General features: G+C 59.4%; 1 protein-coding gene across 7 annotated transcripts in view; it reads right to left on the reverse strand.

Annotated features, from left to right (window-relative positions):
* Nucleotides 1–27,171, reverse strand: part of KDM4B (lysine demethylase 4B) — a 178,659-nt gene that overhangs the window by 35,380 nt on the left and 116,108 nt on the right. For 5 of the 7 annotated variants that reach the window (XM_032252175.1, XM_032252180.1, XM_032252178.1 and 2 more), the window contains one exon: nucleotides 5,556–5,752. In XM_032252175.1, the coding sequence (XP_032108066.1) occupies nucleotides 5,556–5,752 (197 nt within the window). Of the gene's footprint in view, nucleotides 1–5,555; nucleotides 5,753–7,834; nucleotides 8,922–14,682; nucleotides 15,726–24,911; nucleotides 24,915–27,171 lie in introns of those variants that run through there. The other 2 variants (XM_032252181.1, XM_032252182.1) reach the window with 2 other exon arrangements.

A 27,171-nucleotide genomic window follows, 5' to 3' on the forward strand; every position in this document is an offset into this window, starting at 1 on the left:
GTGGCACCCATCTCGGCTCACCGAAGCCTCTGCCTCCCTGTTTTAGGTGATTCTCCTGCCTCAGCCTCCTGAGTAGCTGGGATTACAGGCGCCCACCATTACACCCAGCTAATTTTTGTATTTTTAGTAGAGATGGGGTTTCACCGTGTTGACCAGGATGGTCTCGATCTCTTGACCTCGTGATCCACCCGCCTCGGCCTCCCAAAGTGCTGGGATTACAGGCTTGAGCCACCGCACCTGGCCAAGGTCTCCTGTTCTTTTCAATTTTTTTTTTTTTTTTTGACAGGGACAGGGTTTTGCTATGTTGCCCAGGCTGACCTCAAACTCCTGGCCTCAAGTGATCTTCCTGCCTTGGCCTCCCACAGTGCTGGGATCATGGCACCTCGCCCAGCCCCGGTCTGGTGATCTGTTTATGTGATCTGTTTGCTCCAGAAGCTCTCAGGGTCTTTGTTTCATCCAGGAGGTGTGAAATTTCACAGGGATGCATTGTGTTTGGGGTAATTTCCATCCTTGGGGAGACTTCTCAACCTGGAAATGCAGTCTTTGGGTCCTGGGACACTTTCCTCTTTTTCTGAAACGCCTGTCAGGGGCTGGATTTCCTGGGCTTCCTAATCCTTCCTAGCTTCCAGCTCTTTCTGTCTGTGCTGTGGGAGGGGCTTCCTCGAGCACCCCCCAGTCCACCGCGGGGCTTCTCTTCTCTGGATGGTAACAGCCGAGAGCCACTTGTCCCGGGAACGTTTCTTCTTCACAGCAACGGCAGAGTCCCGGCACCGCTCCAGGGCCCTGGGTTCACTGCATTCTTTCTGCGGAGCCCTGCCTTTGTCACGAAGTGCAGCCTCCAATGTGTGGGGCCCCCTGGGCTTTTGTCCTCCTGTGCGCAGCGCTGGGCCGTGCGTGAGCTCGGCCTGGTGAAGGCAGTGGTGGGGACCGGTGAGGGCAGGAGCCTGTGACTCTGGGGGAGGCCCAGGAGCAGCATCTGTGGCTTCACTCCACTGGGCCCCTTTGTTCTCTGGGAGAGGACCCTGGCTCCTTCGTCTCTTCTGGCCTTGGGGGTGGGTGAGACTGTCAGCCAGGCCCCACTGCCCATCCCAGGAGGGCGCCTCCCTCTGCCCAGAGCCCCCCACACCCCCGAGCCCCCAGGGAGCTGCCCACGTCTGCCCGCGTGTCTTTCTGCAGCCCCGTGGTGCGGCCCAGCCGCTTCTTGCTGGGTGTCCTCCCGGCTGCCGGCCTATGGCGTCTCCTGCCCGCCCTTCCCTTCTTTTCAAAGGCTGCAGACGTGCTCAGCTGCCACTGGCCCCTCTCCCGCTCTCTGTACTTCACTCCCTGGTGTTTCAGGAGAGAGTGGAGACAAACAGGCACTTAGCCTGCCAGGCTTAACTGGACACCCCAGGCCCATTCCTGCGAGCCAAATGGCGGCGGTAGTCCAGATAACTGCACAAGGGGGAGCAGGTGTCCTCCGCAGCTCGCATGGTAGGAGGCGGGGTGAGCGGCCTCTGGCGCCGTCACCAGGTAACACTGGGCACCTGCAGCACCCAGGGTGGGACCGGCAGCTCTCAGTACTGCGCTGGCTCAGGGCTCCTCACAGGGCAGGGAGGAGGGGGGCTGCCCCAGCCTTGGCCCCAGGCTTAGAGGCAGCTGTGAGGGCAGCCCCAGACTGAGCCCTCAGACCCAGCCCTCCACCCCCGCCCACTGACCCAGTGCTCCCCGCCCAAAGACTAGACCCTGTGCTAAGAAATTGCACCTTTGGGAAACTGAAGGGCTGATCTGGGAGACAGGAGACAGCGAGTGAGTCCCTGAGGCTGCAGGTACCCTGCAGGAGCCAGTGGGCCCCTGTGCTCATGAGGTTCCGTCCCCAAGGGCTGAGGTCCCTGTTGGCAGGGAGGGCTCAGGAATGCAGCCCGGGTGGGGAGTCGGGGCCAGGGGCGTGGTGGTGTCCTGCACTGGCTCGGGGCGGGGGGGGCACAGGCCAAGGCAGAGCCATGCCAGGCAGTATGGAGCTAGGAGGAGTGGGGGAGACAGCGCCTGGGCCCAGCAGGCTCACAGGGCAGCAGTGGGCAGGGAGGCTGTGGGAGGCGGGTGCACAAATGACCCGCTGGGAGCTCACACCTGCTGGAGCACGTGTACGTGGTGCTTATCGTGTGGAAAGACCCTGTATGGACAAGCGTGGCATGGATGCCAGAGAGCACTGAGAGGGCTCCAGCCCAGGCAGGGAGCCAGAACACACGGCGCCACCAGGAGCCAGTCTGCAGTATTAGGCGACCCATTAATCGGGGAAAAATACAAACAGCCTCTAACGCTCGCCCAACAAGATTTAGTTCCAGAAGAGACCCATGTAAGGTGGCGAGGTGGGAGCAGGCTGTGTCCTCTGAGCTCACACGGCTGCGCTGAACCATCCGCACCCCATGGGGACCTGGTGAACACATGGGGGCCCTCCCACAGCCATGGCGAGAGCAGGGAATTTTGGACCCCACTGGGGCGAGAGCATGGCACCCACCCTGATGCCATCCCTTGGTCTAGAGCAGGAGTTCCCACCCGGGAACACTGGGTGATGTCTGGGAACATTTGTGGTTGTCACGACTGGGGATGCTCCTGGCATGGAGTGGGTGGAGGCCAGCGAAGCTACTCAGCACCCTGCAGGGCCCAGGAAGCCCCCCACTGACCCCCACCAGAGAAGGATCCAGCCTGTGTCCACAAGCCCCTCATCCAGGAGACAGAGCCAGTCTACTGTGTCTCCCCACACAGCCAGAGCCACAGATGCTCAGACGGGGCCAGCCTGGCCCCAGGACACGCCCTCAGGGAGGGAGCCTGGCTCAGGGGAGAAGGGGAGCCTTGCAGAGAGGGTCCCTCGGGTGAGGGGCCAGTGCAGAGGCCCTTCTGAGGACCAGCCACCTCCCTGGCGGAGGGAGGACAGTAGGCTTGGGCTTTGAAACGTGAGTCACCCATCCTCCTCTCCAGAGAAAAGCACCCCCATGACTTTAAAAAAAAAAAAAAAAAAGAAAAAGAAAAAAAATCAGCCTTGTTTTACATATTGAAGGCTTTAAAGAAAATTACATCCTTAGGAAGCTGACTTCATTTGTTATTCAGGTTCGCTGCTGGGTGAAGGCAGCCCCCAGGATGGCGGTGGGGGCGGGGACAGGAAGGGGGCTCCCGGCAGGAGCAGGTCGTGACTAGGAGCGAGGGGGTGGCCCGGGCAAGGAGGTCAGGCTGTGTAGGGACTGGTTCTGGGGGGTCCGCTTCCTATGTGCAAAGAAGGTTCCTCACAGCAGTGCGCACAGGAGACGCACAGTGGCTTCCGCGTCTCCTCCTGGCAGGCAATTTAGATGGCCTCTAGTCCCATTTCACTCCGGGAACACAGCGCCTGTTTATTGGCAATCCGCTCTGTTGACCAATTAGCCTGAGCCACAATCACTTAACCATTATGCAAACAGCACGTCCAGCCTGGCCTGGGAGCTGGGCTGCACGCGCTGTGCAGGGTTGGTGGGGGCACCTGCGGCAGCCTCGGCAGGAAGCAGCTCTTCATGAGGAGCACGCAGGAGGCAGGAAATCAGAAGGCGGATAACAGGAGCCGGAGAGGCAGCTTCACCTTGGGGGCTGTCGGGAGGGGCAGTGCAAACACTCGGGGCGGAGGGAACATTCCCCGAGAGAGGCCGCAGGCTGGGGAAGACAGAGGAGGCCGAGGCTGAGGCCCAGACTCACAGATAGATGGACATGTGGAAAAAGGCAGCGCCCGGCTAGGAGAGAAGGTTCTGGACCAGCAGTGACTTTTCAGAAACCAGTTCCGAGGTCTGTTTCTGCAGAGCGTGGTGGGGGCCGAAGTAGGGGTTCCACCCCAGAAGGCTGAGCCGCCCCCAACCTCGGTGCTCAGTGGCTGGGTTTCGAGTGGGCACCGTCCATGGCCAGCTGGGACAGGATCAGGCCAGCAGTGACTGGACGGCTGCAGAGGGAAGGTCACTGCTCAAAGGGAAGGGGGGGTTGCCCCCACACTGGGGCCACCACAGTTGGCCGAAGACCAGCCCGGCCAGCAGCCCATCTGGGTACAGCCCACAAGCCAGGGACAGTGTTTACGTGTTTTTTTTCCCTGAATACACAAGGTCTTGCTCCGTCCTTCTGGCTGGAGTGCTGTGGTGCAATGCTGGCTTGCAGCAGCCTCAACCTCCTGGGCTTGAGTGATCCTCCCACCTCAGCCTCCTCCTGCCTCAGCCTCCTGAGTAGCTGGGACCACCGGAGGACACCACCACTCCCGGCCAGTTTTTAACTTTTCTGTAGAGATGGGGTCTCACTATGTTGTCCAGGCTGCTTTCAAACCAAACCCCTGGACTCAAGCAATCCTCCTGCCTCGGCCTCCAACGTGCAGAGATTACAAGTGTGAGCTACCAAGCCTGGCCGATGGTCACATTTTTAAGTAGCTCAAAAAAGGAAATTCTCATATTTGGTAGCATGTGAACATTATCAGATCCAGATTTCAGGGTCTATAAATAAAGCTGCATGGACACAGCCATGTACATTTCTTTGCTGTCTGTCATCTGCAGGGATCTTGAGTTGCCATGCGGAGTGGACAAGTGGAGACGCAGGAGGTCTGGCCTGCAAAGTCGCCATGTCACAAATGTTTGCTCGCCGGCCCTTCCCAGGAGGAGTCAGCTGAGCCCGCTGTGTGCCGTCCCCCCGCCCCCGGCCCCAGCTCCAGCTCAGGGGGTTCCTGAATGTTCCTTGGGCACCAAGTAGGAGTGAAATCTGTCAAGAATTGTGCCGAGGGCAGCTCAGAGACCTGGATGCCTGGACGCTTCCCAGAGGAGGGGCAGGGAGGCCAGCCTCGCCTTCACCCTGGGCGTGAAGTGGATCTTCTCGGCTGGGACCTGCCTCGGTATCCCCACGGCCTCTTGCAGTCAGAGGCCAAGAGGCTACAGATGCTCTGCCCTCTCCTCCTGGCAGACACCAGACCGTAGCTGGGAGGCTCTGTGCGGCAGTGGGGACCCGGATGTGCAGGGAGGGGTTCTGAGTAAGAGGAGGGCGTCTAGGTCATGCCGGGTGGCCGGCTTCAGCAATCCTCGCCACGATCTCCAATCCAAGAAGCACCTTTACACCAAAGGAGCAGCCGCAGACACAGAAGGGAAGGGGCCCCGAGGCCCACCTGATGCCCGAGTCCTTGCATGGGATCCGCTCGCTCTCAGCACCGGGGAAGGGCCTAAGTAGCCCAAGAGTAGAAACGTGGAGACAGAGAGGGACCCACGTGGCCTGGTGACTCTGCAGAAGCAACGGCGCAGGGCCTGGGGCTGCCGAGGGTCAGCCTCCTGGCAGGGACTTGACAGGAGTGTGGGAGCCCGTGTGTGTGAGCAGCAGGGACACGGCCCACCAGAGCAGGGCCTACCCCGACCCACAGCAAGGCGAGGCCTCCAGACGCAAAGAGAAACAGAACAGGAAGAGGGGGATGAACGAGGAGGTGGGACGGGAACAGGAAGCGAGGAGTGGGACACGCCTGGAGCTCCTGCCGGTGGGAAGGGCCAGGGCCACCCACCATCACGCCGGGCCAGTCACGAGGCAGCCCCTTGGGAACTCACCTGCGGAGGAGCTTGGCCTTGAGCGAGGCCCGGGACGCACTCCAGGAGCTCAGTTCGGGGCTGGTGAGCGCGGTGGGCCGCGTGTGGTCCAGCACCGTGAGGTCCTTGCCCTGCTTCCACAGCTCGTAGCGCTCAGGCTGGAGGATGCGCACGAACACGTCCATGGAGATCTTCACCATGTCCTTCCGGCACGTGCACTGTGGCAGAGACAGGCGCCTGAGCCCCCACGCCGCACCCCAGAGCAAGCGGGGCCGCGTGTGGTCCAACACCGTGAGGTCAAGTGATGGCACCCTCCCACGCCCCATCCCACCGCTGCGCTTTCCGTTTCTAGAACATTTTTCTTTTCGAGACAGGGTCTCACTCTGCTGCCCAGGCTGGAGTGCAGTGCTGCAATCATGGCTCACTGCAGCCTCAACCTCCCAGGCTCAAGTGATTCTCCTGCCTCAGCCTCCCAAGTGGCTGGGACTACAGGCACCCACCACCATGCCTGGCTGATTCTTAGGAGAATTTTTAGAGACAGGGTCATGCTTTGTGGCTCAGGCTGGTCTTGAACTCTTAGGTTCAAGTGATCCTCTTGTCTCAGCCTCCCAAAGCCCTGGGATTACAGGTATACACCACCACTCCTGGTCTGCTTCTAGAACTTCTATCACAAGTCAGGAGATGGCGTTGCCCCACTGTGAGTCCCTGGTCTGCCTTAAGGGAGCTGGAACAACCCAAGAGCAGACACCCAGGAGAAACAGGGACTGGGCACATGGCTCGACGAGGGGCCTGAGAGTCAGGACTGGGCACCGTGCCATGCACAGCTATCCAGAGACCAGCAGGGCTGAGGTTCAGATGCCTCCCGTTGGTTCAAGCAGAACGCCTCCAGGTGGGTAGAAATGGATGTAGAGTATTTAATGATAGCACTTGTTCCAAGAGGGCTGGGAAGAGGGGAAAGGATGGCAGTCCCCAAACAGCTGAGAGCCAATGGGAATCCCAGAACGTGACAACGGCCCTCCCCAGGGGCCTCGCTAGGGCGATGGCGGCCGATGGGCTCCTGCAGCCTCACCTGACTGCCTCCATGTTGCAGGGCTGCAGGGATGCCAATGTGACCGAAGAAGGGGCTGAGAGTCTGAGAGGCTCAAAGACTTAGGTGCCACGGGCTGCGGCCAGCGTGCCTGGGGTGCTGCGGGAATGGAGCAGACACCCGACAGGACGGCCCCTTGAGTGTGAACCTCAGGCGAGCGGCAAGGACGAGCTGACGTCCCCTGCGGCTGCCTCCCGGGCAGACGTGCCACCCTCACGCCCTCAGCCCTTCCCAGGTCACTGTTCTCGGTGGCTCTGCCACTGCATCACTTTTGTCACACAGGGCACTGCGAAGGACGTTCCACAGGTGACCTGGTGACCCTCAACATTTCAGGGACTTGGAAGCCAGTGCCCAGAGGGCATGAACCCAGACGCCCAAGCGGCGATTCCCACCATGGTACTTAGACCCCAGGAGGCGGCCAGGAAACTCTGGTCTGTCACTTACTCACTGGGACGAGGCTGAGATGGGACTGGAAAAACACCAACCTCCAGAGGAGGGGGAAGGGCAGGGCTGGCAAGCAGCATCACACAGGCCCAAACGCCAGTGTTTTCGGCTTTGAGAAACTTTGCCGCGCTGTGCATCAAAAGCATCACGGATGATGTGCAAATGCATGCACACGGGTGTGTGTGTTAATAAAACTTTATTGACGGCTGGGCGCGGTGGCTCATGCCTGTAATCCCAGCACTTCGGGAGGCCGAGGCAGGCGAATCACAAGGTCAAGAGATCAAGACCATCCTGGCCAACAGGGTGAAACCCCGTCTCTACTAAAAATACAAAAATTAGCTGGGCGTGTTGGCGTGCATCTATAGTCCCAGGAAGGAGAATCACTTGAACCCGGGAGGCAGAGGTTGCAGTGAGCCAAGATCGCACCGCTGCACTCCAGCGTGGGCGACAGTGTGAGACTCCATCTCATAAAATAAAATAAAATAAAAAAATAAAAATAAATAAAACTTCACTGACAAACACAGGCCAGGGCCAGATCTGACCCACGGGCAGCATTGTGGAGACTCCTGGTCTAGACTCTAGAGGACGAAGTAGCCCCTGGGAGTCTCTACAGGCATAATGAAGGGCCAGGCGGAAGCTCTAGGGGGTTGGGGGGCCAGAGGCAGGCTCCCCCCCCACCAAAGGGACACAGACCTTGTCTCCTGCTGGGGAGAGACAGGCCCAGGGACATGTGCTGGACTCAGGCTGCCCGACCTCTGCCAGCCCTCACCTCAGCCTTGGAACTCCACGTGGAACTTTCTGCCTCTCCATCAATCAGGCACGGGAGAAGTCCGTTTCCAAACATCATAAGACACTGTTTCAAGTACCTGTCTTGCTGCCACCACCCATGCTCAAAGGGATGAAGGACACGGGAAGGGAAAGATGTCATTCAACTCGAATACTCCCTTGCCTTGACAAACCTTTCCAGGTGGCCCGCACTTTGCTGGAGACACTGACATATTTACGACCCCGAATCTGAGGCTGTGGGGTGGGGGGCGGGTGGAAACCTTCATATGGCATTTCCCGCAGCTTCTGCCTCCCCATCTTCCCCGATCCCAGGGGCAGCCATGGAACCTTCTGCTAGATCCGGGAGCAGGGACTTGGGAACAGTTAGAGCCCGACCATGCCGAGCAGGAGGGAATATTTACGGCCAAGCGATTCCCAGCAAACTCAATTCATTTAATGAAAGATTGTGCGAGAGAGAAAGGCTGGCGGTGTCATTTGGCCGCAGAGTGGCGGGAGCACAGATGGTGCCCGCGTTTCAGACTCCTGGTGGGGCCAGCCGCCCCGGCATCCCCATTGACAGCAGCTGAGGGGATTTGTATTGAGCAGCTTTGCAACTGCGCCTCCTTAAGTAATTAGCAAAAGCACCTGTGTGCACCCATGGAGGGGACAGGCAGACATGCTCCACGGAGCGCATCGCCACAGCCTGGAGTCCGGCCTGAGCCCCCTCGCCCAGCCAGGGCTGGCCCAGCTCCGGACCTTTCCCCTGCCCTGCGGGCTGAGGCCGCTGCCAGGACAAAGCTGCTGGTGCCAGCCTGCCCACAGCTGGACTGGAAGGAGGGGGCAGCTGGGAGCATTACTGTGAGTCTCCAAGTGGCTCTGCAGGGAGCTGGGGAGCCAGGGCACCCAAAAAGGAAACGGGGAAAGAGGCAAGGCCGGAGGGTCACGGAGAGGGAAGCACAGCCTCAAGGAATCGAGGACATGGGGTGGTCACTTCTGAGTGTTGGGCAGCTCGTCAGGGCCACAGTGCAGGAAAGGAGCTCGCTAGGGCCGTGAGGAGACCCAGATCCCCTGAGCTACAGCTTCCTGCTGAGTGCCCAGCCCGGCGCGCCTGCGAGAGCCACGTCCCCCGACAAGGGCGAGCCGGGCACGTCAGGACTTGGTGGGCTGTTGCGCTGCGGCTGGGAAGGGCTCAGCGCAGGCGGGAGGGAGCCTCGCCGCAGAGTCCTCAGACAGGGTAGACCTCACTGTCTGCTTTCATTCTTTTCATTAGTGAGGCCCCGACTGTCCTCGCCACAGCCCCGCCCAGCTCCCCACTCTCTGGGACACGCGTGTCTGCAAGGGAGGGGACGGATCCTGCCTGCTCCAATTCCTGCTTCCCGACTTGGCAGTCCCCTGTCAACACTCACGACAGAGATGGAAGGCGACCCCCAGGGGAATCTGGGCGTGTCATTAGTTTCTGATGGAGAAATCAGGCACAAACAGGGCAAGAGGAGGCCTGCACGGCCCCGCAAGGCCCGAGCACGCCCCAGGGCCCCGTGTTCCACGGTGTGGAACTGCACGATACAGCCACCAGAACCGCATGCATGGGCAGGGCCGCCCCGAGAGCCACTGGAGAAGCTGGGTGAGTCTGACCAAGACAAGGTGGCGGTGCCCCTCAGTGCTGAGCAGATTCTGAGGACAGGGAGAGGTGCAAGGCCAGGAGGTGGCGACTTAGGTAGGGAACGCGGAGCATGAAGCCCTCACTGCCAGCCAAACATGCCATGTTACCTGCGGGTCACGGCCCCAAGTTACCCTGCCTTGGGATCAGCCTCTCGTCTATGGCTCGGGCCTGCCAACTGCAGCCCTCGGCCCCCATCACTCTCCCCAGCCCCAAGATCCTGGTCTCACTGCTCTGGCCTGGGCTGGAACCCATGAGCTGCTTCTTATTCCCAGGTGAGGCCAGCAGAGCGGAGCCTCAAAGCAAGGCCAACCCTGTAGGTGCCCCAGATGCCAAGCAGAACCGGGTTCTTGGACAGAGCTCCCGTCAGGGGGCAGCCTGACCACCTGCCAAGTGCACTCGGGGGCTGGACAGCGCCGCTCACAGGCAAATCAGCGAAGCTTCCCAGCGCTCCCACGCACATGAGACATGCGATGCCCTAACCACCGACAGCAGAGGAAGAGGTGGCTGCTGGGTCCTGCAGAATCCCCCAGAGGAGGAGGGTGGGTCCACATCACAACCCCCACTTGGCCCCCGGCGAGCTCGGAGCAGACACCGGCAGCCTCAGGAGGACACAGGCAGCCTCAGGGGGACACAGGGAGGAGCCAAGCCTCAGACGACAGGCAGAACTTTGCACACTCCAGGCAAGCTCAACCTCCTGCCAGCGATCTCGCCCAAGGAAGGAAGGAATTCAAAGACGTCCTTTGCTTTTATATTGAAAGACAAGCATGCTTGCACATGCATGCACACGCACACACATACACGATTCTAACCAAACGATTCAACCATTGTGCACAGACTAAATAAATGATAGATTCGTATAACAGGGCGGCGTGCACTGGGAAGACATAGTCTACAGGCCCCTTTCAATGACAGAAACATCTTTGGGACTGTCTGTTATCTAAAGACATACAAAATGCATGGTGAATACAGCAAGACCCTGCTTATGGGTAAGAGTCTTTAAAGACAGGGAAATGCACCCACACACTAACTGTGGTTCTTTCAATGGTGGGATTAAGCACTTCCGTACTACTTATTTCTCTAAATCTCTTTATTGAGAAGGCATATCATCTAAGGTGGGCCCATGGGCCACATCTGGCCAGCCACTTGTTTTTGTGAATAAAGTTTTATTGGCACACAGCCACGCCCGTTCATTTATATATCATCCACAGCTGAGCCCGTGCTGCAAGGGCAGGGCTGAACATTCAGGAAGGGAAATGCAAAGCTGCAAACAGTCACTATCGGGTCCTTGACAGTTCAGTTTGGGCTGGCTCAAATGGTGGCTCACACCTGTAATCCCAGCACTTTGGGAGGCTGACCAGGAGGATCGCTTGAGACCAGGATTTCAAAACGGGTCTGGGCAACATAGCAAGAGCCTGTCTCTACAAAAATTTTTTTAAAAAATTAGGTGAGTGTGGTGGTACACACCTACTGTCCTAGCTACTTGGGATGCTGAGGTGGGTGGATCACCTGAGCCCGGGGGGTCGAGGCTGTGGTGAGCTGTGATCATGCCACAGCACTCCAGCCGGGGCGACAGAGTGAGACCCCGACTCAAAAGAAAAAGCTTGCTGGAGCCTGATGTCAGCCATCAAGTCACTTTGGTACTGTAACTTGCAGTGGAACAACCTCGGGGTACATCACATCCCACAGAGCAGCTTCCGCACTAGGGGAGCAGTCACAGGTGCGTCTGTGTAAACGCGGGCAGCAGTGCCATTTTGTGCTGAGCATGGCGGCCGTGCACACCCCACCACCGGCTTCCAGGCCTCTGACTGCCCCTGCTGGGAAGCGGCCCAGCACCAGGCACGGAGAGGCCTGGCCTCCCGCTCTGCCCCCTGAGTCCTGTGCCCGCAGCACCGTTGGCCCAAGATGGCAAGTGCTGTGGGCACACTGCCCCCAGAACCCAGGGGCAGCTCAGGGAGCTGGGCCCACTGCACCTCAGCCTCAGGGGGGCCTGGACCCTGTTGCCTAGATGGAGCCTAGCGGGTGTGACTCTCCCAGCCTCACACCTGACCCAGCTCCAAACTCCCGGAGGCCACGGACTTCGCACATTCCTGCTGGGACGCCCCAGTTGTCTTAACAAGCCCAGACACTTACAAATGGGAGAGAACAGCAATTTCAGTCCCTGAAATGATAACTTCGGGACCCAGCAGTCAGGCTCTGGCTCACCCGGGTTTGCCGGGACCGGCCCAGGGCCTGGGTAAGGGCAGGGGCGTGGCCCCAGGAGTGAACTCTTCTGCCTCTCATTTTGGGGGGTGGGGAGGGTGTCCATTTTCTCACTGAACTCAGTTCCAATACGCTCCACCTAAAAGCAGTCCTATTTTGGAAGCTCCTGCAGGAAACACATGATGTCCAAATCCTGAAAGTGGCGTTCCCAGACAAAACCCCTTCCAAGCCAGAGCGTCCCTGCGCCCGCTCTTGGCCGGGTTCAGAGCCGTCTGCCTCAGAATTGAAAGCACGTTTTAAAGACCTTTAATTTCCCAAGGTTTTAGTTGCTGGAAAAAAAAAAAAAAAAAAGGTACTGATCTTAGATTAGATTCTGCAATTGTGGCTATAAAACCCAGAGCAAAACGGTTTCCAACTTTTAGCTCCAGAAGAGTCACGTCTCCCATGTCTGAACTACTATAGGCTCTGAATTAATGAGTCTGAATTAATGCAGTTTCACTGTGCAACGCCAGGGCCCTGCCCTGAAGCGGCTCACAGTGTAACTGGGAGACAAAATAAACACACGTGAGAAGCCAGGGGACCTGGGAGCAGAAAGAGGCCTCATGCCCGGGAGCCATGCGCTGGTGTGCGTGCTTGTCCTGTCACTGCTGGGGTGGGGGTGCACAGGCCAGAGTGAGCTCCTCTGCTTTTCAGGGTCCTGCCAGTGGGACATATCGGCCAGGGATTTGGCCAGCCTCCCTGCCACCCGCACAGCAGCCACAGGACGCGTTTTCCCAGATAGGCACTGTCAAGGAGGGCCAGGCTGCAGGCGGACGTGGGGAGGCCCCTCGTCCTGCCCCTCACCCACTCCATGACATGCCGGTGGCCGAGCCTCACCGAGGTCTCCGAGAACCTGGTGTGAAGGTAGCTGGCCTGCCCTGGATCTGTAGAAGGTGGCCGTGCACCCCCATGTCACCTCCTTCAGGATCAAGGTGGTGGTGGGGGTAGGGGATCGGGAAGGGAACGGGGTGTGGATTGAGCCTCACAGAGCAGAAGACAGGCCCCCCCAGGCTCAGGGCTGTCCCCTCCATCCTCCTCCGACACAATCTCCTAACATGGCTAATGTGAGGCCCCACTGACTGATGCCATCCCAGGCGCTTAAGAAAACCCTGGTGGGCCGGGCATGGTGGCTCACGCCTGTAATCCTAGCACTTTGGGAGGCCAAGGTGGGTGGATCACCTGAGGTCAGGAGTTCAAGACCAGCCTGGCCATCATGGTGAAACCCCATCTTAAAAAAAAAAAGAAAACCTGGGTGGAGAGAGGGTCTAGCAGTAGGCTGGACCAGACGCAGCTGCCGCTTGCAAATGGTGGCCAAGGATGGATGACCTCCCGGTTCAGGGGTCCGGGACTAACTTTAGCACCGCTGCTGCTGGCTGGCCCCTGTCACTTGGAGCCCGGACACCAAGCCAGAGCGCTGAGCAGCGCAGCCGTCACCTGCTTCTGAAGACTGACACATCCGACAGCCGATCTTCCCGACAGGTCTCAGAGGACCCGCCGCTACACTGCGAGGAAAATGAGATAGCGGGCGGGGCTGCCGGTTTGCCTCTGGTTATGCAGAGCAGAGCAGAGCCGGTGCAGAGACAAATAGATTTCTTTATTCCAAAGCATGAAAAAAATAGAAATCAGAACGTAGCTGGGTTCAGAGCCGGCAGCCGCAGAGCCCAGGGCCTGCTTCAGGACATTGTGCCAACCGTAATTAGCTCGTGTGGTGCCTGCGCAGACAGCGGGGGAAAGGGTCAGAGAGCCGAGGGGTGGCCAGGCCAGCCCGGTGCCCACAGGAAGCGCTCACCCGCCCTGGCTTTGCAGGCTCACCGGCCCCACTGGCAGCAGTGCCTTCCAGAGGGGGTCAACCAACTGTTCCACACGTCCTGCCCTGCCCTGCCCTGCCCGCCGGGACACCCCAGGCTGCCTGGCAGGCCATCGCCAGGACTAGCCTGCGTGGGAGGGGTGGGTAGGGGTGGGCAGGCCATCGCCAGGAGAGGCAGCTGTGGCTCCACCTTGCACTCCCCAGCGCTTTCAAGTGAAATAAATTTAACCTTTTCATGGGAATCAATATGAGTGCCCAATAAAAGCCGGGGTCTTCTCACTTAGCACCGCCACAGCACTGGACTCGCAGAGCTACCCATCAGGGAGGCCGGGGGGAGGAAGCAGGAGAGACACTGACGTCAGGGGCCAAATCCACAGGCCACAGTGGACGAGGGCTCTCCTGCAGGCGGGGGGTGCTGCACCCACCACCCGTCCCTGTGAAGGGAGGGCCTGAGGGGAGCCTCGACTCACTGTTGTGGCGAGATCCCTCCCAACACCAGACCAGCCAGAGACCAGGAGGGGGCCCAGAGGCTGGGATTATAGGCGCACACCACCACACCTGGCTAATTTTTGTATTTTTAGTACAGACGAGGTTTCACTGTGTTGGCCAGGCTGGTCTTGAACTGCTGACCTTAGATGATCCACATGTCTTGACCTCCCAAAGTGCTAGGATTACAGGTGTGAGCCACCACGTCTGGCAGAAAAGGCATACTCAAAAAGAATTTAAACCTATCGTGAATCAGCATCGTCCAAAATAAAGATACTACATCATGAAAGAAGAGCAGGGCTTATAACCAAAGGAGGATCAGGAGGACAGAAAAGAGCAGAAATGAAAAACACCAATAAAAACACATCAACAGACAGGTTAAGTGAGGGAGCTGAGGAGCCCTCCCAGAAAAAAAATCAATACAAAAGACAAAGAGGCCAGGTATGGTGGCTCACGCCTTAATCCCAGCATCTTGAGAGGCCAAGGCAAGAGGATCACTTGAGGTCAGGAGTTCAAGGCCAGTGAGAACCCCATCTCTACAGAAAAGGAGCCAACATGGTGGCACCGGCCTGTGGTCCGAGCTACTTGGGAGGTTGAGGCAGGAGGATCACTTGAGCCTAGGAGTTCGAGGCTGCAGTGAGCTGTGACTGCAGCACGGTACTCTAGCCTGAGACCCTGCCGCTGCCTGACCGTCCTGTGGAGTTTGTTTCTCATTGTGAGTTTCCGCCCTCTCACTGAGTCCTCCTCTGGTGAGGGGTGAGGGAGTTCTCTGGGGCTCTGATCTCCTCCAAGAGGTGCCAACCTCAGGCCCTGTTTTCAAAGGGGAAAAGTCTCAAAACTTCACTGCCTTTCTTTCTCAAGAAGCTCCTGGAGGGTATGTCCCTCAGAAATGAGGTCACAGCAGGTGTGGAGGCCAAAGCAAGTCCATCTTGGAGCTCTCCAGTCATGCTGGCTTCTGGGAAGGGCTCTGAGGCTTCCAGTTCATCTACCGCTCCCCGTGTAACTGGCGGCACTTACTGTCAATCCTGCCCTTGGTCAAACGGCCCTGAGGTTTCCAGGTTTCAGCTGTCCCCCACACATCTGAACGACCTTTCCCTACAGTCTCAGCCCTGGGCCTGGGGGTGAGGGTGCAGGGACCACCGTCTTGTCTCACTGCTGCCACCCAGACATGGACATGGCTTCTCTTCATCAATCCTTCTTACGAGTTTCTCTCTGAGACACTGGGTCCCAGCCTCTTTCCTTGGCCTCTCAGCATCCTTGGACTTTGGGGCAGATCTGCACAGAGCCACTCATCATGTTTAAAGAGAAAGGAAAGGAATGGGCTTCCTGGTGCCCTGCAATCCTCTCCACTGCCCACTGCCACCCAGTGTATGCCCAGCATTACTGAACTGGAGGCTGGTCTGTGTGACCCAGGTCCCCCTCAAAGAATCTCTGCCAAATGGAAGGAAAGCAGCAGCTGAAGGCTCAGAAACCCGCCCTGCACGCCCCTCGGAGGCAGGGATGAGGGACATGGCGTGGGAGGAAGTGGCTGAGGAGCCTGTTGTCTTAGTCCGTTCTTGGAACAAAATACCATAAGCTGGGGGCTTACAAGTGAGCTGCTCATTTCTCACGGTGCTGGAGGCTGGAAGTCTAAGATCAAGGCACCGGCAGGTTTGGTGTCCGCTGAGGGTCATTCCCTGATTCCTGGCATCTTCTCACTGAGTCCTCCCGTGGTGGAGGGGGCGAGGGAGCTCTCTGGGGCCTCCTTCGTAAGGGCACTGATCCCACCTATGAGGGCATCTCCCTCATGCCCTTATCGCCTCCCAGGGGCCCCATCTCTTAATACCATCACCCTGGGGAGGAGTGTGACGACTCAGCAGATGACTCTGAGGGGACAGACATTCAGTCCACGGCACCTTTCTAGGGAACTAGGAGGACCCACCTCGTGCTGCCGGGGGCTTGAAATGAGAGAACACAAGCAAAGCTCGGAGCCTGGGCAAGGCAGGGCCACCGCGGGAGCACTTCCTGGTATAAAGCAAGACCTGCCAGTCACCTACAAGGGAAAAATAAGCAGGGCAGCTGTTCTCCGGGTCTGAATTCCCAAGCCTGCCACTCTCACCTCAATGCCTGAGATGACGCCTTCTGAGCCATAACGATCCCATGCAAAATGCCTGAAATCCAATCAAACTGGTGGTGTGCTTTTGTAAAGTGTAATAAAAAATAAAATAAAAAGCAAGCTAAATGCCAGACCTTCCTTTGACACCACACTGCAAAAGAAATCCCCTCTGCAGAGGCCGAGGCCCCTGCTGTTAATGGGGCTTCTACCGACCCTGTGCCCTGGAGGCTGCCGCTGTTCCTGCCCTAGCCCAGCCGGAGGCGTGTCTGCCCCTGCCCCTGCCCCTGCCCCTGCGCCTGCCCCTGCCCCTGCCCTGCTCTGCAGGGCTCATGCGCTGCACCTGGGAAAGCCCTTCTGAAGCCCCTCCCGGCGGGGCTCAGGCAAACATGCAGAAACCTTCCACACAGCTTGACAACTCCCGACTGACATCTGAGCACCCCCTGCCTGAGATCCAAAGAAGCTTGGGGCCCCGGGTCCACAATGGCTCCACTGAACCCAGAGGAGGAGGAGGGTTCACATCTCGCTGGGAGCAGAGGGAAATCACCCTCGCTGGGGACCTCCCACAGGAGAACTCTGAGTCAAAATGGAGACAAAACTCACAGACTTTCCGAACAGCCAACACCACACCCAGTATCCGGCTCCAGGAGAACAAAAGGGGAGGTGGCCAACGCGTCGTCTGCCCCGAGGCCCAGCCTCCTGCTGTCAGTGACAGCCTAAGGTCCCTGCTCTGCGCCTTGCCTTTTTCACGGGGCACAAGTGGGAAAGACTCCACACCAGGACGGAGCAGCAGCTCCACCAAGGCCTGCACAGGCCGGGTGCGGCAGCTCACACCTGTGATCCCAGTGCTCTGGGAAGCCCGGGCAGGAGGAATACTTGAGCTCAGGAGTTCAAGGCCAGCCTGGACAATACATTGAGACCCCATCTCTACAAACACTACAAAAAATTATCTGGGCATGGTTGTGCAATGCCTGTAGTCCCAGCTACCTGGGAGGCTGAGGCAGGAGGACTGCTTATCCCCAGGAGGTGAAGGCTGCAGTGAGCTACGATTGCACCACTGCTCTCCAGCCTGGAGATTTTTGAGACTCTGTCTCAAAAAATCAAAACAAAAAACAAAAACAAGAAGCCTGGATATGCCAGTTACATATACCATTTAGGCGTTTACAGCCTTTTACTCCATATTTAAGAATCCTGTGCTCAGTGAGATTGACGTCATGGTGGCTTTGGTTACCACTCACCTCCTTCCCTTGGAGACTGTTCTCTGCCAACAGGTACCACCCCCATCACCCGATGGCCATGGGGCGCCTGCCTCGCCCATTTCTCCCCACCCTGCTGACTCCACGCCACACGTGCTGCCAGCCCATGCCCTTTAAGATACGGACTGTGATGGAGCCACCCTGTGTGGCCCCCAAGCCCCCCTAGCATGGGGTGTTCCCAATCATGTCAGGTTTCCCACAGCCTTCCCTGAGCTGATCAGGCAAACCCAGAAATGAGGGGCACTTCCTCCGCCAGGCAGGGGCCGCGGCCACACTCGCCATCAACAGCACCAGGCAGGGGCCACGGCCACACTCGCCATCAACAGCACCAGGCAGGTACCGCGGCCGCACTCGCCATCAACAGCACCAGGCAGGGGCCGCGGCCGCACTCGCCATCAACAGCACCAGGCAGGGGCTGCGGCCGCACTCGCCATCAACAGCACCAGGCAGGGGCCGCGGCCGCACTCGCCATCAACAGCACCAGGCAGGCGCCGCGGCCGCACTCGCCATCAACAGCATAAGGCAGTTGCTTGGGCCACACATGCCACCAACATCACCAGCGACTCAAGTGCAGAAATGCCACATCACACTCAAGTGAGAAACTGGGTTCTGGGCAGGGGCGCTGAGGCCAGCAGGCACCCCAGGGGTCCCCCACGCCTGTGGAGACCTGAGACTGTGCTCCCCATCCAAGGTGAGACCACTCCACACTGCCAGGAGTTGGGATGGAGGAGGGTTGTGAAGATTCCCCATGCCATGGCCAAGTTCGGTGGCTCACGCCTGTAATCCCAGCACTTTGGGAGGCCAAGGTAGGTGGATTACCTGAGGTCAGGAGCTCTGGACCAGCCTGGCCAACATGGTGAAACCCCGTCTCTCCTAAAAATGTAAAAATTAGCTGGGTGTGGCGGTGCCCCTGTGGTCCCCGCTACTCAGGAGGCTGAGGCAGGAGACACGCTTAAGGCAGGGAGGCGGAGGTTGCCGTGAGCTGAGACCGCACCACTGCACTCCCGCCTGGGTGGCACGCGTGATTCTGCCTCAAAAAAAAAAAAAAAAAGAGAGATTCCCCACGCTGTTCACTGGCTGCGTGTGTCTGTCTGGGGCCTGCATTTCCATAACACGAACCTGTGAACCTGACTTTTCCGCAGCCCCAGTGCAGCCTGAAAGACAGCGTGCCCCTTGGGGGATTGCGGATACACACTCTGCCTGCCAGCGGCTGGGGTCTACAGCAGCCACTCTATAGACTGGGGGCCTCTGCCCAGGTCTGATTCCCAGGGAAATGCACACACAAGCCACGTGCTCGCCACAAACGTGGCACACACTCAAGCCTACGGCTGCTGGGTGTGGTCCCCAGGCTGAGGAGCCCACCCTCCTTGCAGGCCCTGCCCTGCCCTGCCCTGCCCGGGCCGGCCTCGTGCGATCTGACCCGCGCCGTGGGGACGTCCAGCACCGAGGCTCGTGGGCCCCCCGCTCTCAGTGCAGGAGCTTGGCTGGCGGCATTATCGCAGGACCCCGGCCACCTGCAGGCGCAGTGGGCTACTGCCTCTGCCTTAGAGACCAGGGGACTCACCTGCTACCTTTCCCTGACTCAAACAGCACTGAGCTTTCACCAGAGGCCATCGCTTTTTAAAGCCTGAACTGATACTAGAGTCTGCTCATGTAAAACAGCAGAGGGGTAGAGAGGAGGCGCAGCCACCAGCCTAAGGGGAACACTGTATGTAGTCCAATAAAATCATCAACCCAAACAGCATCTGACCACAGGGGTCAGGAACGCTCTCGTAGCTGCGGCGCCAACTCCCAGCCTCTGATCTGGGAACCAGGGCGGAACATCTAGGACAACGGCGGCCGCCAGCGGGTGGTTCCAGAACCGACGGCAACAGACACTGCACGGCTGGTGCTTGCCCTGCTGTGGACGGGGATGGCGACGGGCGGGGGCCTTAGAAGCATCGAGCCCGGTGTGAGGACAGTGCGGCATCTCACAGCTGCCCACACAGCAGCTACGGTTCAACACGTCCCAACCCTCAGGCCGCCCCTGCCCCGCCCCCGGCTGCAGACCCCCTCCACGGGACACCTCAGCCGCGCTGCAACGGGACTGTCTGCGGTGATGGCGATGACCTGCATCTGCGCTGCCCAGGACACGGCCACCAGCCCACCTGGCTATGAGCAAGGGCTGGACCCACAGCTGGCCCAGCTGAGGGGTGGAGGGCTCATCCTATTTCATTTTGGTTAATGGATAAGGTGCAGTGTGTGGCCCATGGCTCTCACACCAAACGGCAGGCTCTGATGCATCTGGACGCCACACCCAGTCCCGCTCCTTCTCCCTTACCACGGAGCACCCACATGCCCAAGTCTCCACCCCTCCCTGTGCCCCCACCTCCGTCCTATCACCAGGTCCTACAGGCACCACCCCTGAAATGCAGGCCCACGCCGTTCCCCTCTCCCCATGCCCACAGACCCCATGCCTGCCTAGACAATGGCCATCCCCGCCAGGCTCCCTGTCTCCCCCAGCTCACACCAACGAAACCTAACTTTGAGAGCCCTTGTCACAGCCCCTGACCTCTGACCTTTGGCCTCTGCCAGGACCCCGCTCAGGGACTTCATGCTTTCTGTTCCTCCCCTGCGGTGCTGTTCCCCACGCTCCCCAATGTCCTGCACCCGGGGGCCTCACAGGGGAGCTCCTCTGAAGCAGGATGGTGGCAGCTGTCGTCAGTGCGGGGGAATCACACACAGGATCCAGGCCTGTCTGGGGCCAGCGCCTAGTGTCCTTAGAAGCAGACAAGAGGACACAAAGGCAGGCAGAGGGGGCAGAGTGACTGTGGGGCAGAGGAGAGAGTGACGGCCTGCACGCCAAGCAGCCTTGCGATGGCAGCCAGCCCCGAAGCCAGGAGAGGCAGGAGGGTCTCCCTGGCGCCTCAAGGGGGCTTGGCCGGCCACACACCCTTCTCAGCCTCTGCCTCCGCAGCAGCAAGAGGATACATGTCTGCTGCTTTCAGCCGCCCAGGCTGTAGACTGGGCTGCCCAGGTGGCAGACACACCAGGCCACCGCTGCAGCATCCCTGCGGCCTCTCTAGGAGCAGAAATTCCTCCTTCCACCCTTATTCGTGTCCTGTCTCTTCCCTCGACCTTGTTGGCCTCACCCGCTGCCTCCCCAGCAGCTGACCACTGCCCAGCAGATGCCGGCCGGGGTGAGTGGCGGTCACGCTCCTCTCGGCCATTGCGACCATCTGTCTGGGGTGGGCGCGGGGGCAGGTACCTCGGCACACAAAGCGTTAAGCACAGAGGAAGGGGCAGAGGTGCCGCATCTGCACTGACGGCTCACAGAAGGCGTGGGAAGGACGAGCGGGCCCCCTGTTTCTGATGTAATTATCAGCGCTGCAGCGAGGCCGATAACAAACCAGTTCATTAGGAAACCCACTGGAAGCGCAGTCGCGTCAACAAAACAATTAGGCTCCGCTCCCAGGGCTCCCTGGGCCTCGGCCTCGGGGCCATTCCCGGCAGCACGGCGAGCGGCTCCCAGCCCCGCCCGGCCAGCCAGGCCAGGCAAGGTCCCGGGCCTTCCACGGCCTTCAGTGCTGCTCCCTCACATCCCCCAGGAGCCTGGGGAGGCCCCAACCTCCCCTTTGTTTCTCCCTAAATGGAAGAGGCTTCGAGTACATCTCAGTGTTGTGAGCTCCTGCAGGAACGTGACAAGCAGGCAGCTGCAAGCCTGGCCCTGGCCACCAGACCTGCCCCTCTACTCCACATGCCAACCTCAAGGGTCCTCAACAGCCGCGGTGGTCCTGCTTCTATGCCAGGTGCCACCCAAGTGCTGCTCCATGTCACTTCCAACAGCCCAAGGAGAGAAACTGAGGCACAGCACTAGGAGGGGCGGGTCTGCACCCAGGGAGACGGCTCCAGGTCTGCACCACGGGCCCCATGAAGGGTCACGCCTCGGGTGGGGGGGGACGCGCGGTCAGGTGTGCAGAGGCCCCAGCCCCGTCATCTCTCCTTGCCAGCAGCTGCTCCCGGAGCTCTCTCTCACTCTCTGGGTTACAACTCATCCGCCATAGCTGAGGAATGACCAGGAGACCAGACACCCTGAGACGGGAGAGCGGGGGCCTCCACCAGCTCTGACTCAGGGCCAGGCCCCTTGAGGCCGCTCCTCCAGCTCTCCTGTTTCTCCAGTGGCTGCTCCCCAGGCTCCCTCCCCAGCGCCCCTCAAGGGGGTCCAGCCCCCGCCTGACCCGTGAGCAGACCCGCTCCTTCACTGCCAGGCAGCATCCAGCTGCAGCCCCAGAACCAGCCTCGTCCATGCAGCATGGTAAGAAGGCAAAAGCCTTGGGGCCACATCAGGACCCTCCGTCTGGAAAAGCCCGGCCCCTCCTCGGGGCAGATGTGCCCCTCCAGAGCTCCTGGGCAGCAGAACTGGGGATAGAGGGTGTGATCTCAGAAGCCAAGAACAGCTGGAGGAGCAGGGAGCCTCAAGACCCAGGTGTCTTGGACAGGGGGGCCCTGTCCCCACGGGAGCGGGGATGTCTGCGGACATCTGTGGTTGTCACAGCTGGGTTGGGGCTGCGCCTGGCATGGAATGGGTGGAGGCCAGGGGCACTGATCGCACCCTGCAGTGCCCGGGAAGGATCCGGGCCCAGAGTCCACAATGCCGGCCTGGGAGAGACTCTAAACTAGGCCTTCTTTCCAGATAATTCCTCTCCCAGATCCGTCCAGACGCGCAGCATAAACTCTAGGCAAGAGCCAGCACAGGCCGCCCACTCTGCCCCGGCCCAGGACCTGCTCCACATGCTCTTAGCTCCAGAGTCTCCCCACATTTCTGTGTGACGTGACTCCTCCAAGGCCCACCCGTGAGAAAGGGCCCCAAAGGCCTCACCAGGGACAGAGTGACAGGGAAGATCTAGGAAAAGGAGCAAGGAAAACACATTTCACACGGTGGTTTACGGCAAACACAGTGCGCCCAGCCCTGCAACGCCATCGATCAGAGGGTCAGTGAGGCAGGAGCCACAGGCAGGGTGCAGGCCAGCCGTGAGCTGTGGGGGTCAGAGGAGTGCCTACAGTTTCCCGAGCCTCAGTGGGCCCTCCTCCCTCCTACCCTTCCCCAGCCCCCGCCTTCTGCCACCTCCCCCTAGGCTTCGGGTTAATCACCCAGAGCAGGCGGCCTCATTACCAAACAGAAGGAACACACAGTTCTCGCAGGCAGCAGAAACAATTTGGTTGGAATTTTACAGTAATTAAGTTCAGTGCACCCCAGGGCTGGGGTTTTAGGAGAAGCTGGGTTCCTGCTGGAGCCCCTGCCCCACCCTAGCCTGGATGCGGGAGGCAGGGGGGAGATGGGTGGCACCAAGTGGGCGGTTTCCAGGAACGGCGCCTCTGGGGGATCGAAGTCACTGTCCCCTTCCGAAGCTCAGCAGAAGATCTCCCTGCCACATACCTCCCAAGGTCCCCGGGGAGGCTGGCGCACAGCAGGCCTCGCTCACAGACAGCTGACACAGAACCAGTGAAGAGCGCGTGGCCCCCTGGCCTGCGAGCCCGGCTTCACATCTCACACTCTGTTTAATCCTGTGGCAGGGGGTTTGGGGACGCCGTGGAGTCCCGGGCTCTGGAGAAGAGACCCCTTGTCTCCCGGCACACGCACCACCCACCGCGGGGCCAGCGTGACCGCGTGCTGAGCTAATCTGACATGGCGTGCAGGCTTGTAGGACTAACTCGAGCTCAGAGTGATAAAGGCTGGTGCGTGCACATTTCGTTTCCTCGAGTGAAACGGGAGCATACTTTTGATCTGGCCCGTTAGTAATCCCACTACAAAGCCTGCCGGCTGGAGCACATGCCGGGGGAGCTCTGCTCGGAGACAGGGAGCCGCCGCCTCTGGAGACCCCTCCAGCTGCCCCCGCCGGGCTATTCACAGGACACTGTTCACAGGACACGCACCCAGGACAGGAAGCCGCTGGTGCAGGAAACACCTAGGGGGTAGGGGGGGCGTGGGCTCCCCAGTGCCCCATCGGCTTGTGCCTCCAAGTGGGGCGAGGGAAGCAGAGGAAGGCCAAGGGTGTGCTGGGCCCGGCATCCTGCTGTGTGACCTTGGCAAAGTCACTGAACTATTGTGGTCCTCCCAAGGTGACAAGGCCCAGAGGCAGCACTTGATGGAAGTGGGTATTGTCAACAAAGCGAGAGAGAGAGAGAGAGAGAGAGTAAGAGAGAGAGATTGAGAAAGAGAGAGAGAGACAGAGAGTGAGAAAGAGAGGACATTACAACTGAGACAGCTCTACTTGAGAAGAGACCTCTCGAATCAAAGCCAGGACTGCACCCTAAGCCCCCAAGGTCAGGCTCCGGGCGCGGCGTGTGGCTAGGGGGGCAAGCCTGCTGCCCATCTGCAGGCCTGGGGCCCTTGGGCCCACTAGCTCTGCATTCTCACCACTCTCTGGCAGACCCGGGGGCTGGGACCCCACCTGAGCACACAGCAGGTGCTCAGCAATGCTGGGCTGGGCTTCTGGAACCTTCCACTCTGCCTTCTCTCCAGCACTGCCTTGAACACTCAGCAGGTGAGGGAAGGAGCCAGGCTTTGGGGTCTTCACAGTTTTCGTTTTTTGTCTTGTCCCCCTCTTTTTGTGGAGAACGGGGTCTCACTATGTTGCCCAGGCTGGTCTCGAACTTCCGGACTCACGCAGTCCTCCTACCATGGCCTCCCTAAGTGCTGGGATTACAGGTGTGAGTCACTGCGTTTGGCCTTTTGTTTGGTTTTTAATTCCCATTCTGAAAACAAACCAACAAAGCCATCACAAACAACAAAAGCCTTTCCCACTGGGAGCTGTGGGGAGCTTGCTGAAGAGGCACCTAGAAATGACCGACCCCAACCTCCCCAGAGGTGCACGCCTCTGACAATGAAAACAGGAGTGTGTGGGGGTTCTTTAAAGTACAAAAAAAGACAGAATCACACGGAGAAGCTGGCATGCATTTTTAAGGTACCCCCAATTCCACGACGTTAAGCTAGTATCAACCAATAGGGGGGCACATCTCCCCTTCCCAGTTTGAGAACGACCCCACAAAAATGGGGATAACAATAGTCACAGTCCATAGTCTATTTTTTCACTTAAAGTGCTGCGCCCATCTCTCCATGCCCAGAGATACAGAGCAAAACCCATGGAGCAAACCCATTTTCATGGGTGTGTAGTATTCCACCAGTTGAACCCATCCCCTAGTCATAGAACTTTCCACTACAACAAAAGAAGCAAAGCTATCCCTAGACAAGGAACCACTATGCCCGCGTTCCAGGAGACACACGTGCAACCCGTGGCAGATGGCCTTCCAGAAAGGCCACACCGTTCTCATAGTGGATTACAGTTCCTGATTTCCTAAGAACTCATCTAAGGGAGGGATGTTTCTGGAGGGTTTCAGTGAGAGTCACGTGCCCTACAATTCACCGTGTGCGATTCAGGAGCTCTTCGTGTATTCACAGAGGGGGCAACCATCCTTGCCAGCACATGCAGAGCACTTTCATCCTCCACAGGAAACCCGGCCCCATCCGCGGGCACTCTCCAGCCCCGGCACCCACGCACCCACGTCCTGCCCCTGAGCACCGGCCTGTCCTGGACATTTCGTGGACACGGGATCTCGCATTGCGTGGCTGTCACTGGGCACGGCGTCCTCAGGGTTTACCCTTGCTGGGCCTCGTTCCTTCTCAGAGCTGAGCGATGGCAGAGATGGTAAGGTCAGCTCCCACTTCTCTTTGTTTACTGCATTCCCCAATCTCTATCTGCCCCAAGGAATGTGCGGATGAAGCTGGCGGGGTGCCCTGCTCCCGAACCTCTTGAGGGTGTCAAAATCTCCCGCTGTCATCCTGTCCCTGTAACCACAACCTGCTCTTTTGGGGGTCCTGGCCCGTCCCCTGCAGCCTCAGGGCCCCCTCAGGGACTCTGGTGGTCTCTGCTCAGCCTGGCCCACAGATGAACGGTAGGTTCTGCTTAATGATGGAAAAGCCCACCTACTTATCATGGGTGGAGCTGTGGGCAGAGGCAAACTCCCCACATCGACCTCTGCTCCAGATAGGAGTTGAGCCCAGCGCTCTGCTCAGGTCTGGGGGCCAGGAGAGTGGGGGTTTGTGTCCATGGTATCCGTGTGATATGGCCTGTGTGGCCCAGGAGCCGTAGGGGGAGCTGGAGACAAAGCCTGGGGCTGAATTTTTGTACCCACCTGGCTTTGATCAGAGCGGGTGTTCGCAGGAGCTGCCACGAGCTGGCTGTGAGTGCATCTGGCTGACGACGCCATGCTCCATAGGAAGCTAACCTGCGGGCTCCCGGCCCCTGCCGGTGTGGGTACTCACCCTGACCACGATGGGCCCTTGGGGCCCTCAGATGCCCGGGGCCTGCTGGAGTTGGGGGGCCAGCTCCCCCCATGAGGAAACAGGCTCCCTCCCGCTCTCCAGCAGGCAGGTGATGGGCTCCGCTCCGACCTCCCAGTGGACACAAGAAATGGGCTTCCCTCCCCACAGGTGGGCGTGAAGAGGAGGTCAGTAAAGAGCTTCGAGTCTCTAAGGGGAAAGCAGTCTCCTGCCCAGCACTGGGCTCCTGAGAGGCCGAGACCTTACAGAGGAGATGCGCCTGTGCTGCACGGCGCCCTCGCTCCCCCATCCCTCCTCCCAGCCCTGCCGCCCTCTGGAGGAGACACAGAGTTCAGGAAATTCCAGCCCCGAAGCCGGGTCTGGCCCCACGGTGGAAGTCTGTTAGGCGAGGCAGCCGGCCAAGCTTTCGCGGCTCCTAGATACCTAACAGCTATGTGCTTACAGGACGTGGCACGCCGAGGCTGCGGGCCGCCACCGAGCTCAGCCACCTGATGCTGGGAGAAGGCGGCGCAGAGCTGAGCAGGTCAAATGGAACACTCAGAGACGGGGTGCGCGGCAGGAGAAGAGACACCCGGGAAACCTGGGCCCAGGACGCCTCGCCAGCAGGGAGCTGGGAACTACAGTGGCGCTACCTACCCCACCCCCTAAAGAGAAAGGCCTGACCTCGAACGCAGCAGCCCTGGGCAGCTGCTCTCACTGGTGCCGATCCTGCTTTCAAGGGATGCTGGGTGATGTCTGGAGACCATTTCGGTTGTCACCACTGGGGTCCAAAGGTCACCAGCCCCAAGGGGAGCAGGTCCGTGGCACTAGGTGTCATAGGAGATGAGTGGAACGCCAGCAGTGGGGACACAGCCATACCTCCCCAACACAGACGCACAGGGCGGGGCCCCCAGGCCTCCTCCTGCCCTGAGGGGCACTGGCTGTGCCTCCTGCTGCACGGACAGGTGGCGAGGGTGAATGCCCACAGACTGGCTAGAGAGGAAAAATCCCACCCCCCACTGGACAATGGCCTCCACGCCCACAGCGTTCTGCAATGGGAAGTGGGATGAGGCCATGTTTGGGACACAGCACCAGCCTGGTCCGCTCTGTCCTGCCCGGGAGCTCAGGCAGGCACGGGCCCTGCTGCAGAGGGCGGGAGGGGAGAGCTCCGGCCTGCCTCCTGTGGGTGTCGACAGGACCCTTGAAGCTGCACCTGGGCCCTGGTCTGAGGCTTTATCTAGGTAAGCCACCTGCTGCGGGAGACTGTATGTCTCTGGGATTTTACAGCCAGGAGAACCTTGGAGCCTCTGGCCTGTTGGGGCAGACCTGGGCTGTGGGCTGGGCCTCCTTCCTGCTGTGGGGCAGCCAGGGACGTTCTGCAGGCAGGTGACAGCACATCCACGGCCCTGGCCTGGCTTGCTCAGGGCGGGAGCTGCCGGCAGGCCCATCTGGAACTCCAGAGGCAGCTGCAACCAGCTCACGTGTGGTGAGGGGTGGGGGCCA

Source organism: Sapajus apella, unplaced genomic scaffold, assembly GCF_009761245.1.
Source record: "Sapajus apella isolate SASKATOON/1434 unplaced genomic scaffold, GSC_monkey_1.0 scaffold77, whole genome shotgun sequence".
NCBI classification, from domain to species: domain Eukaryota; kingdom Metazoa; phylum Chordata; class Mammalia; order Primates; family Cebidae; genus Sapajus; species Sapajus apella.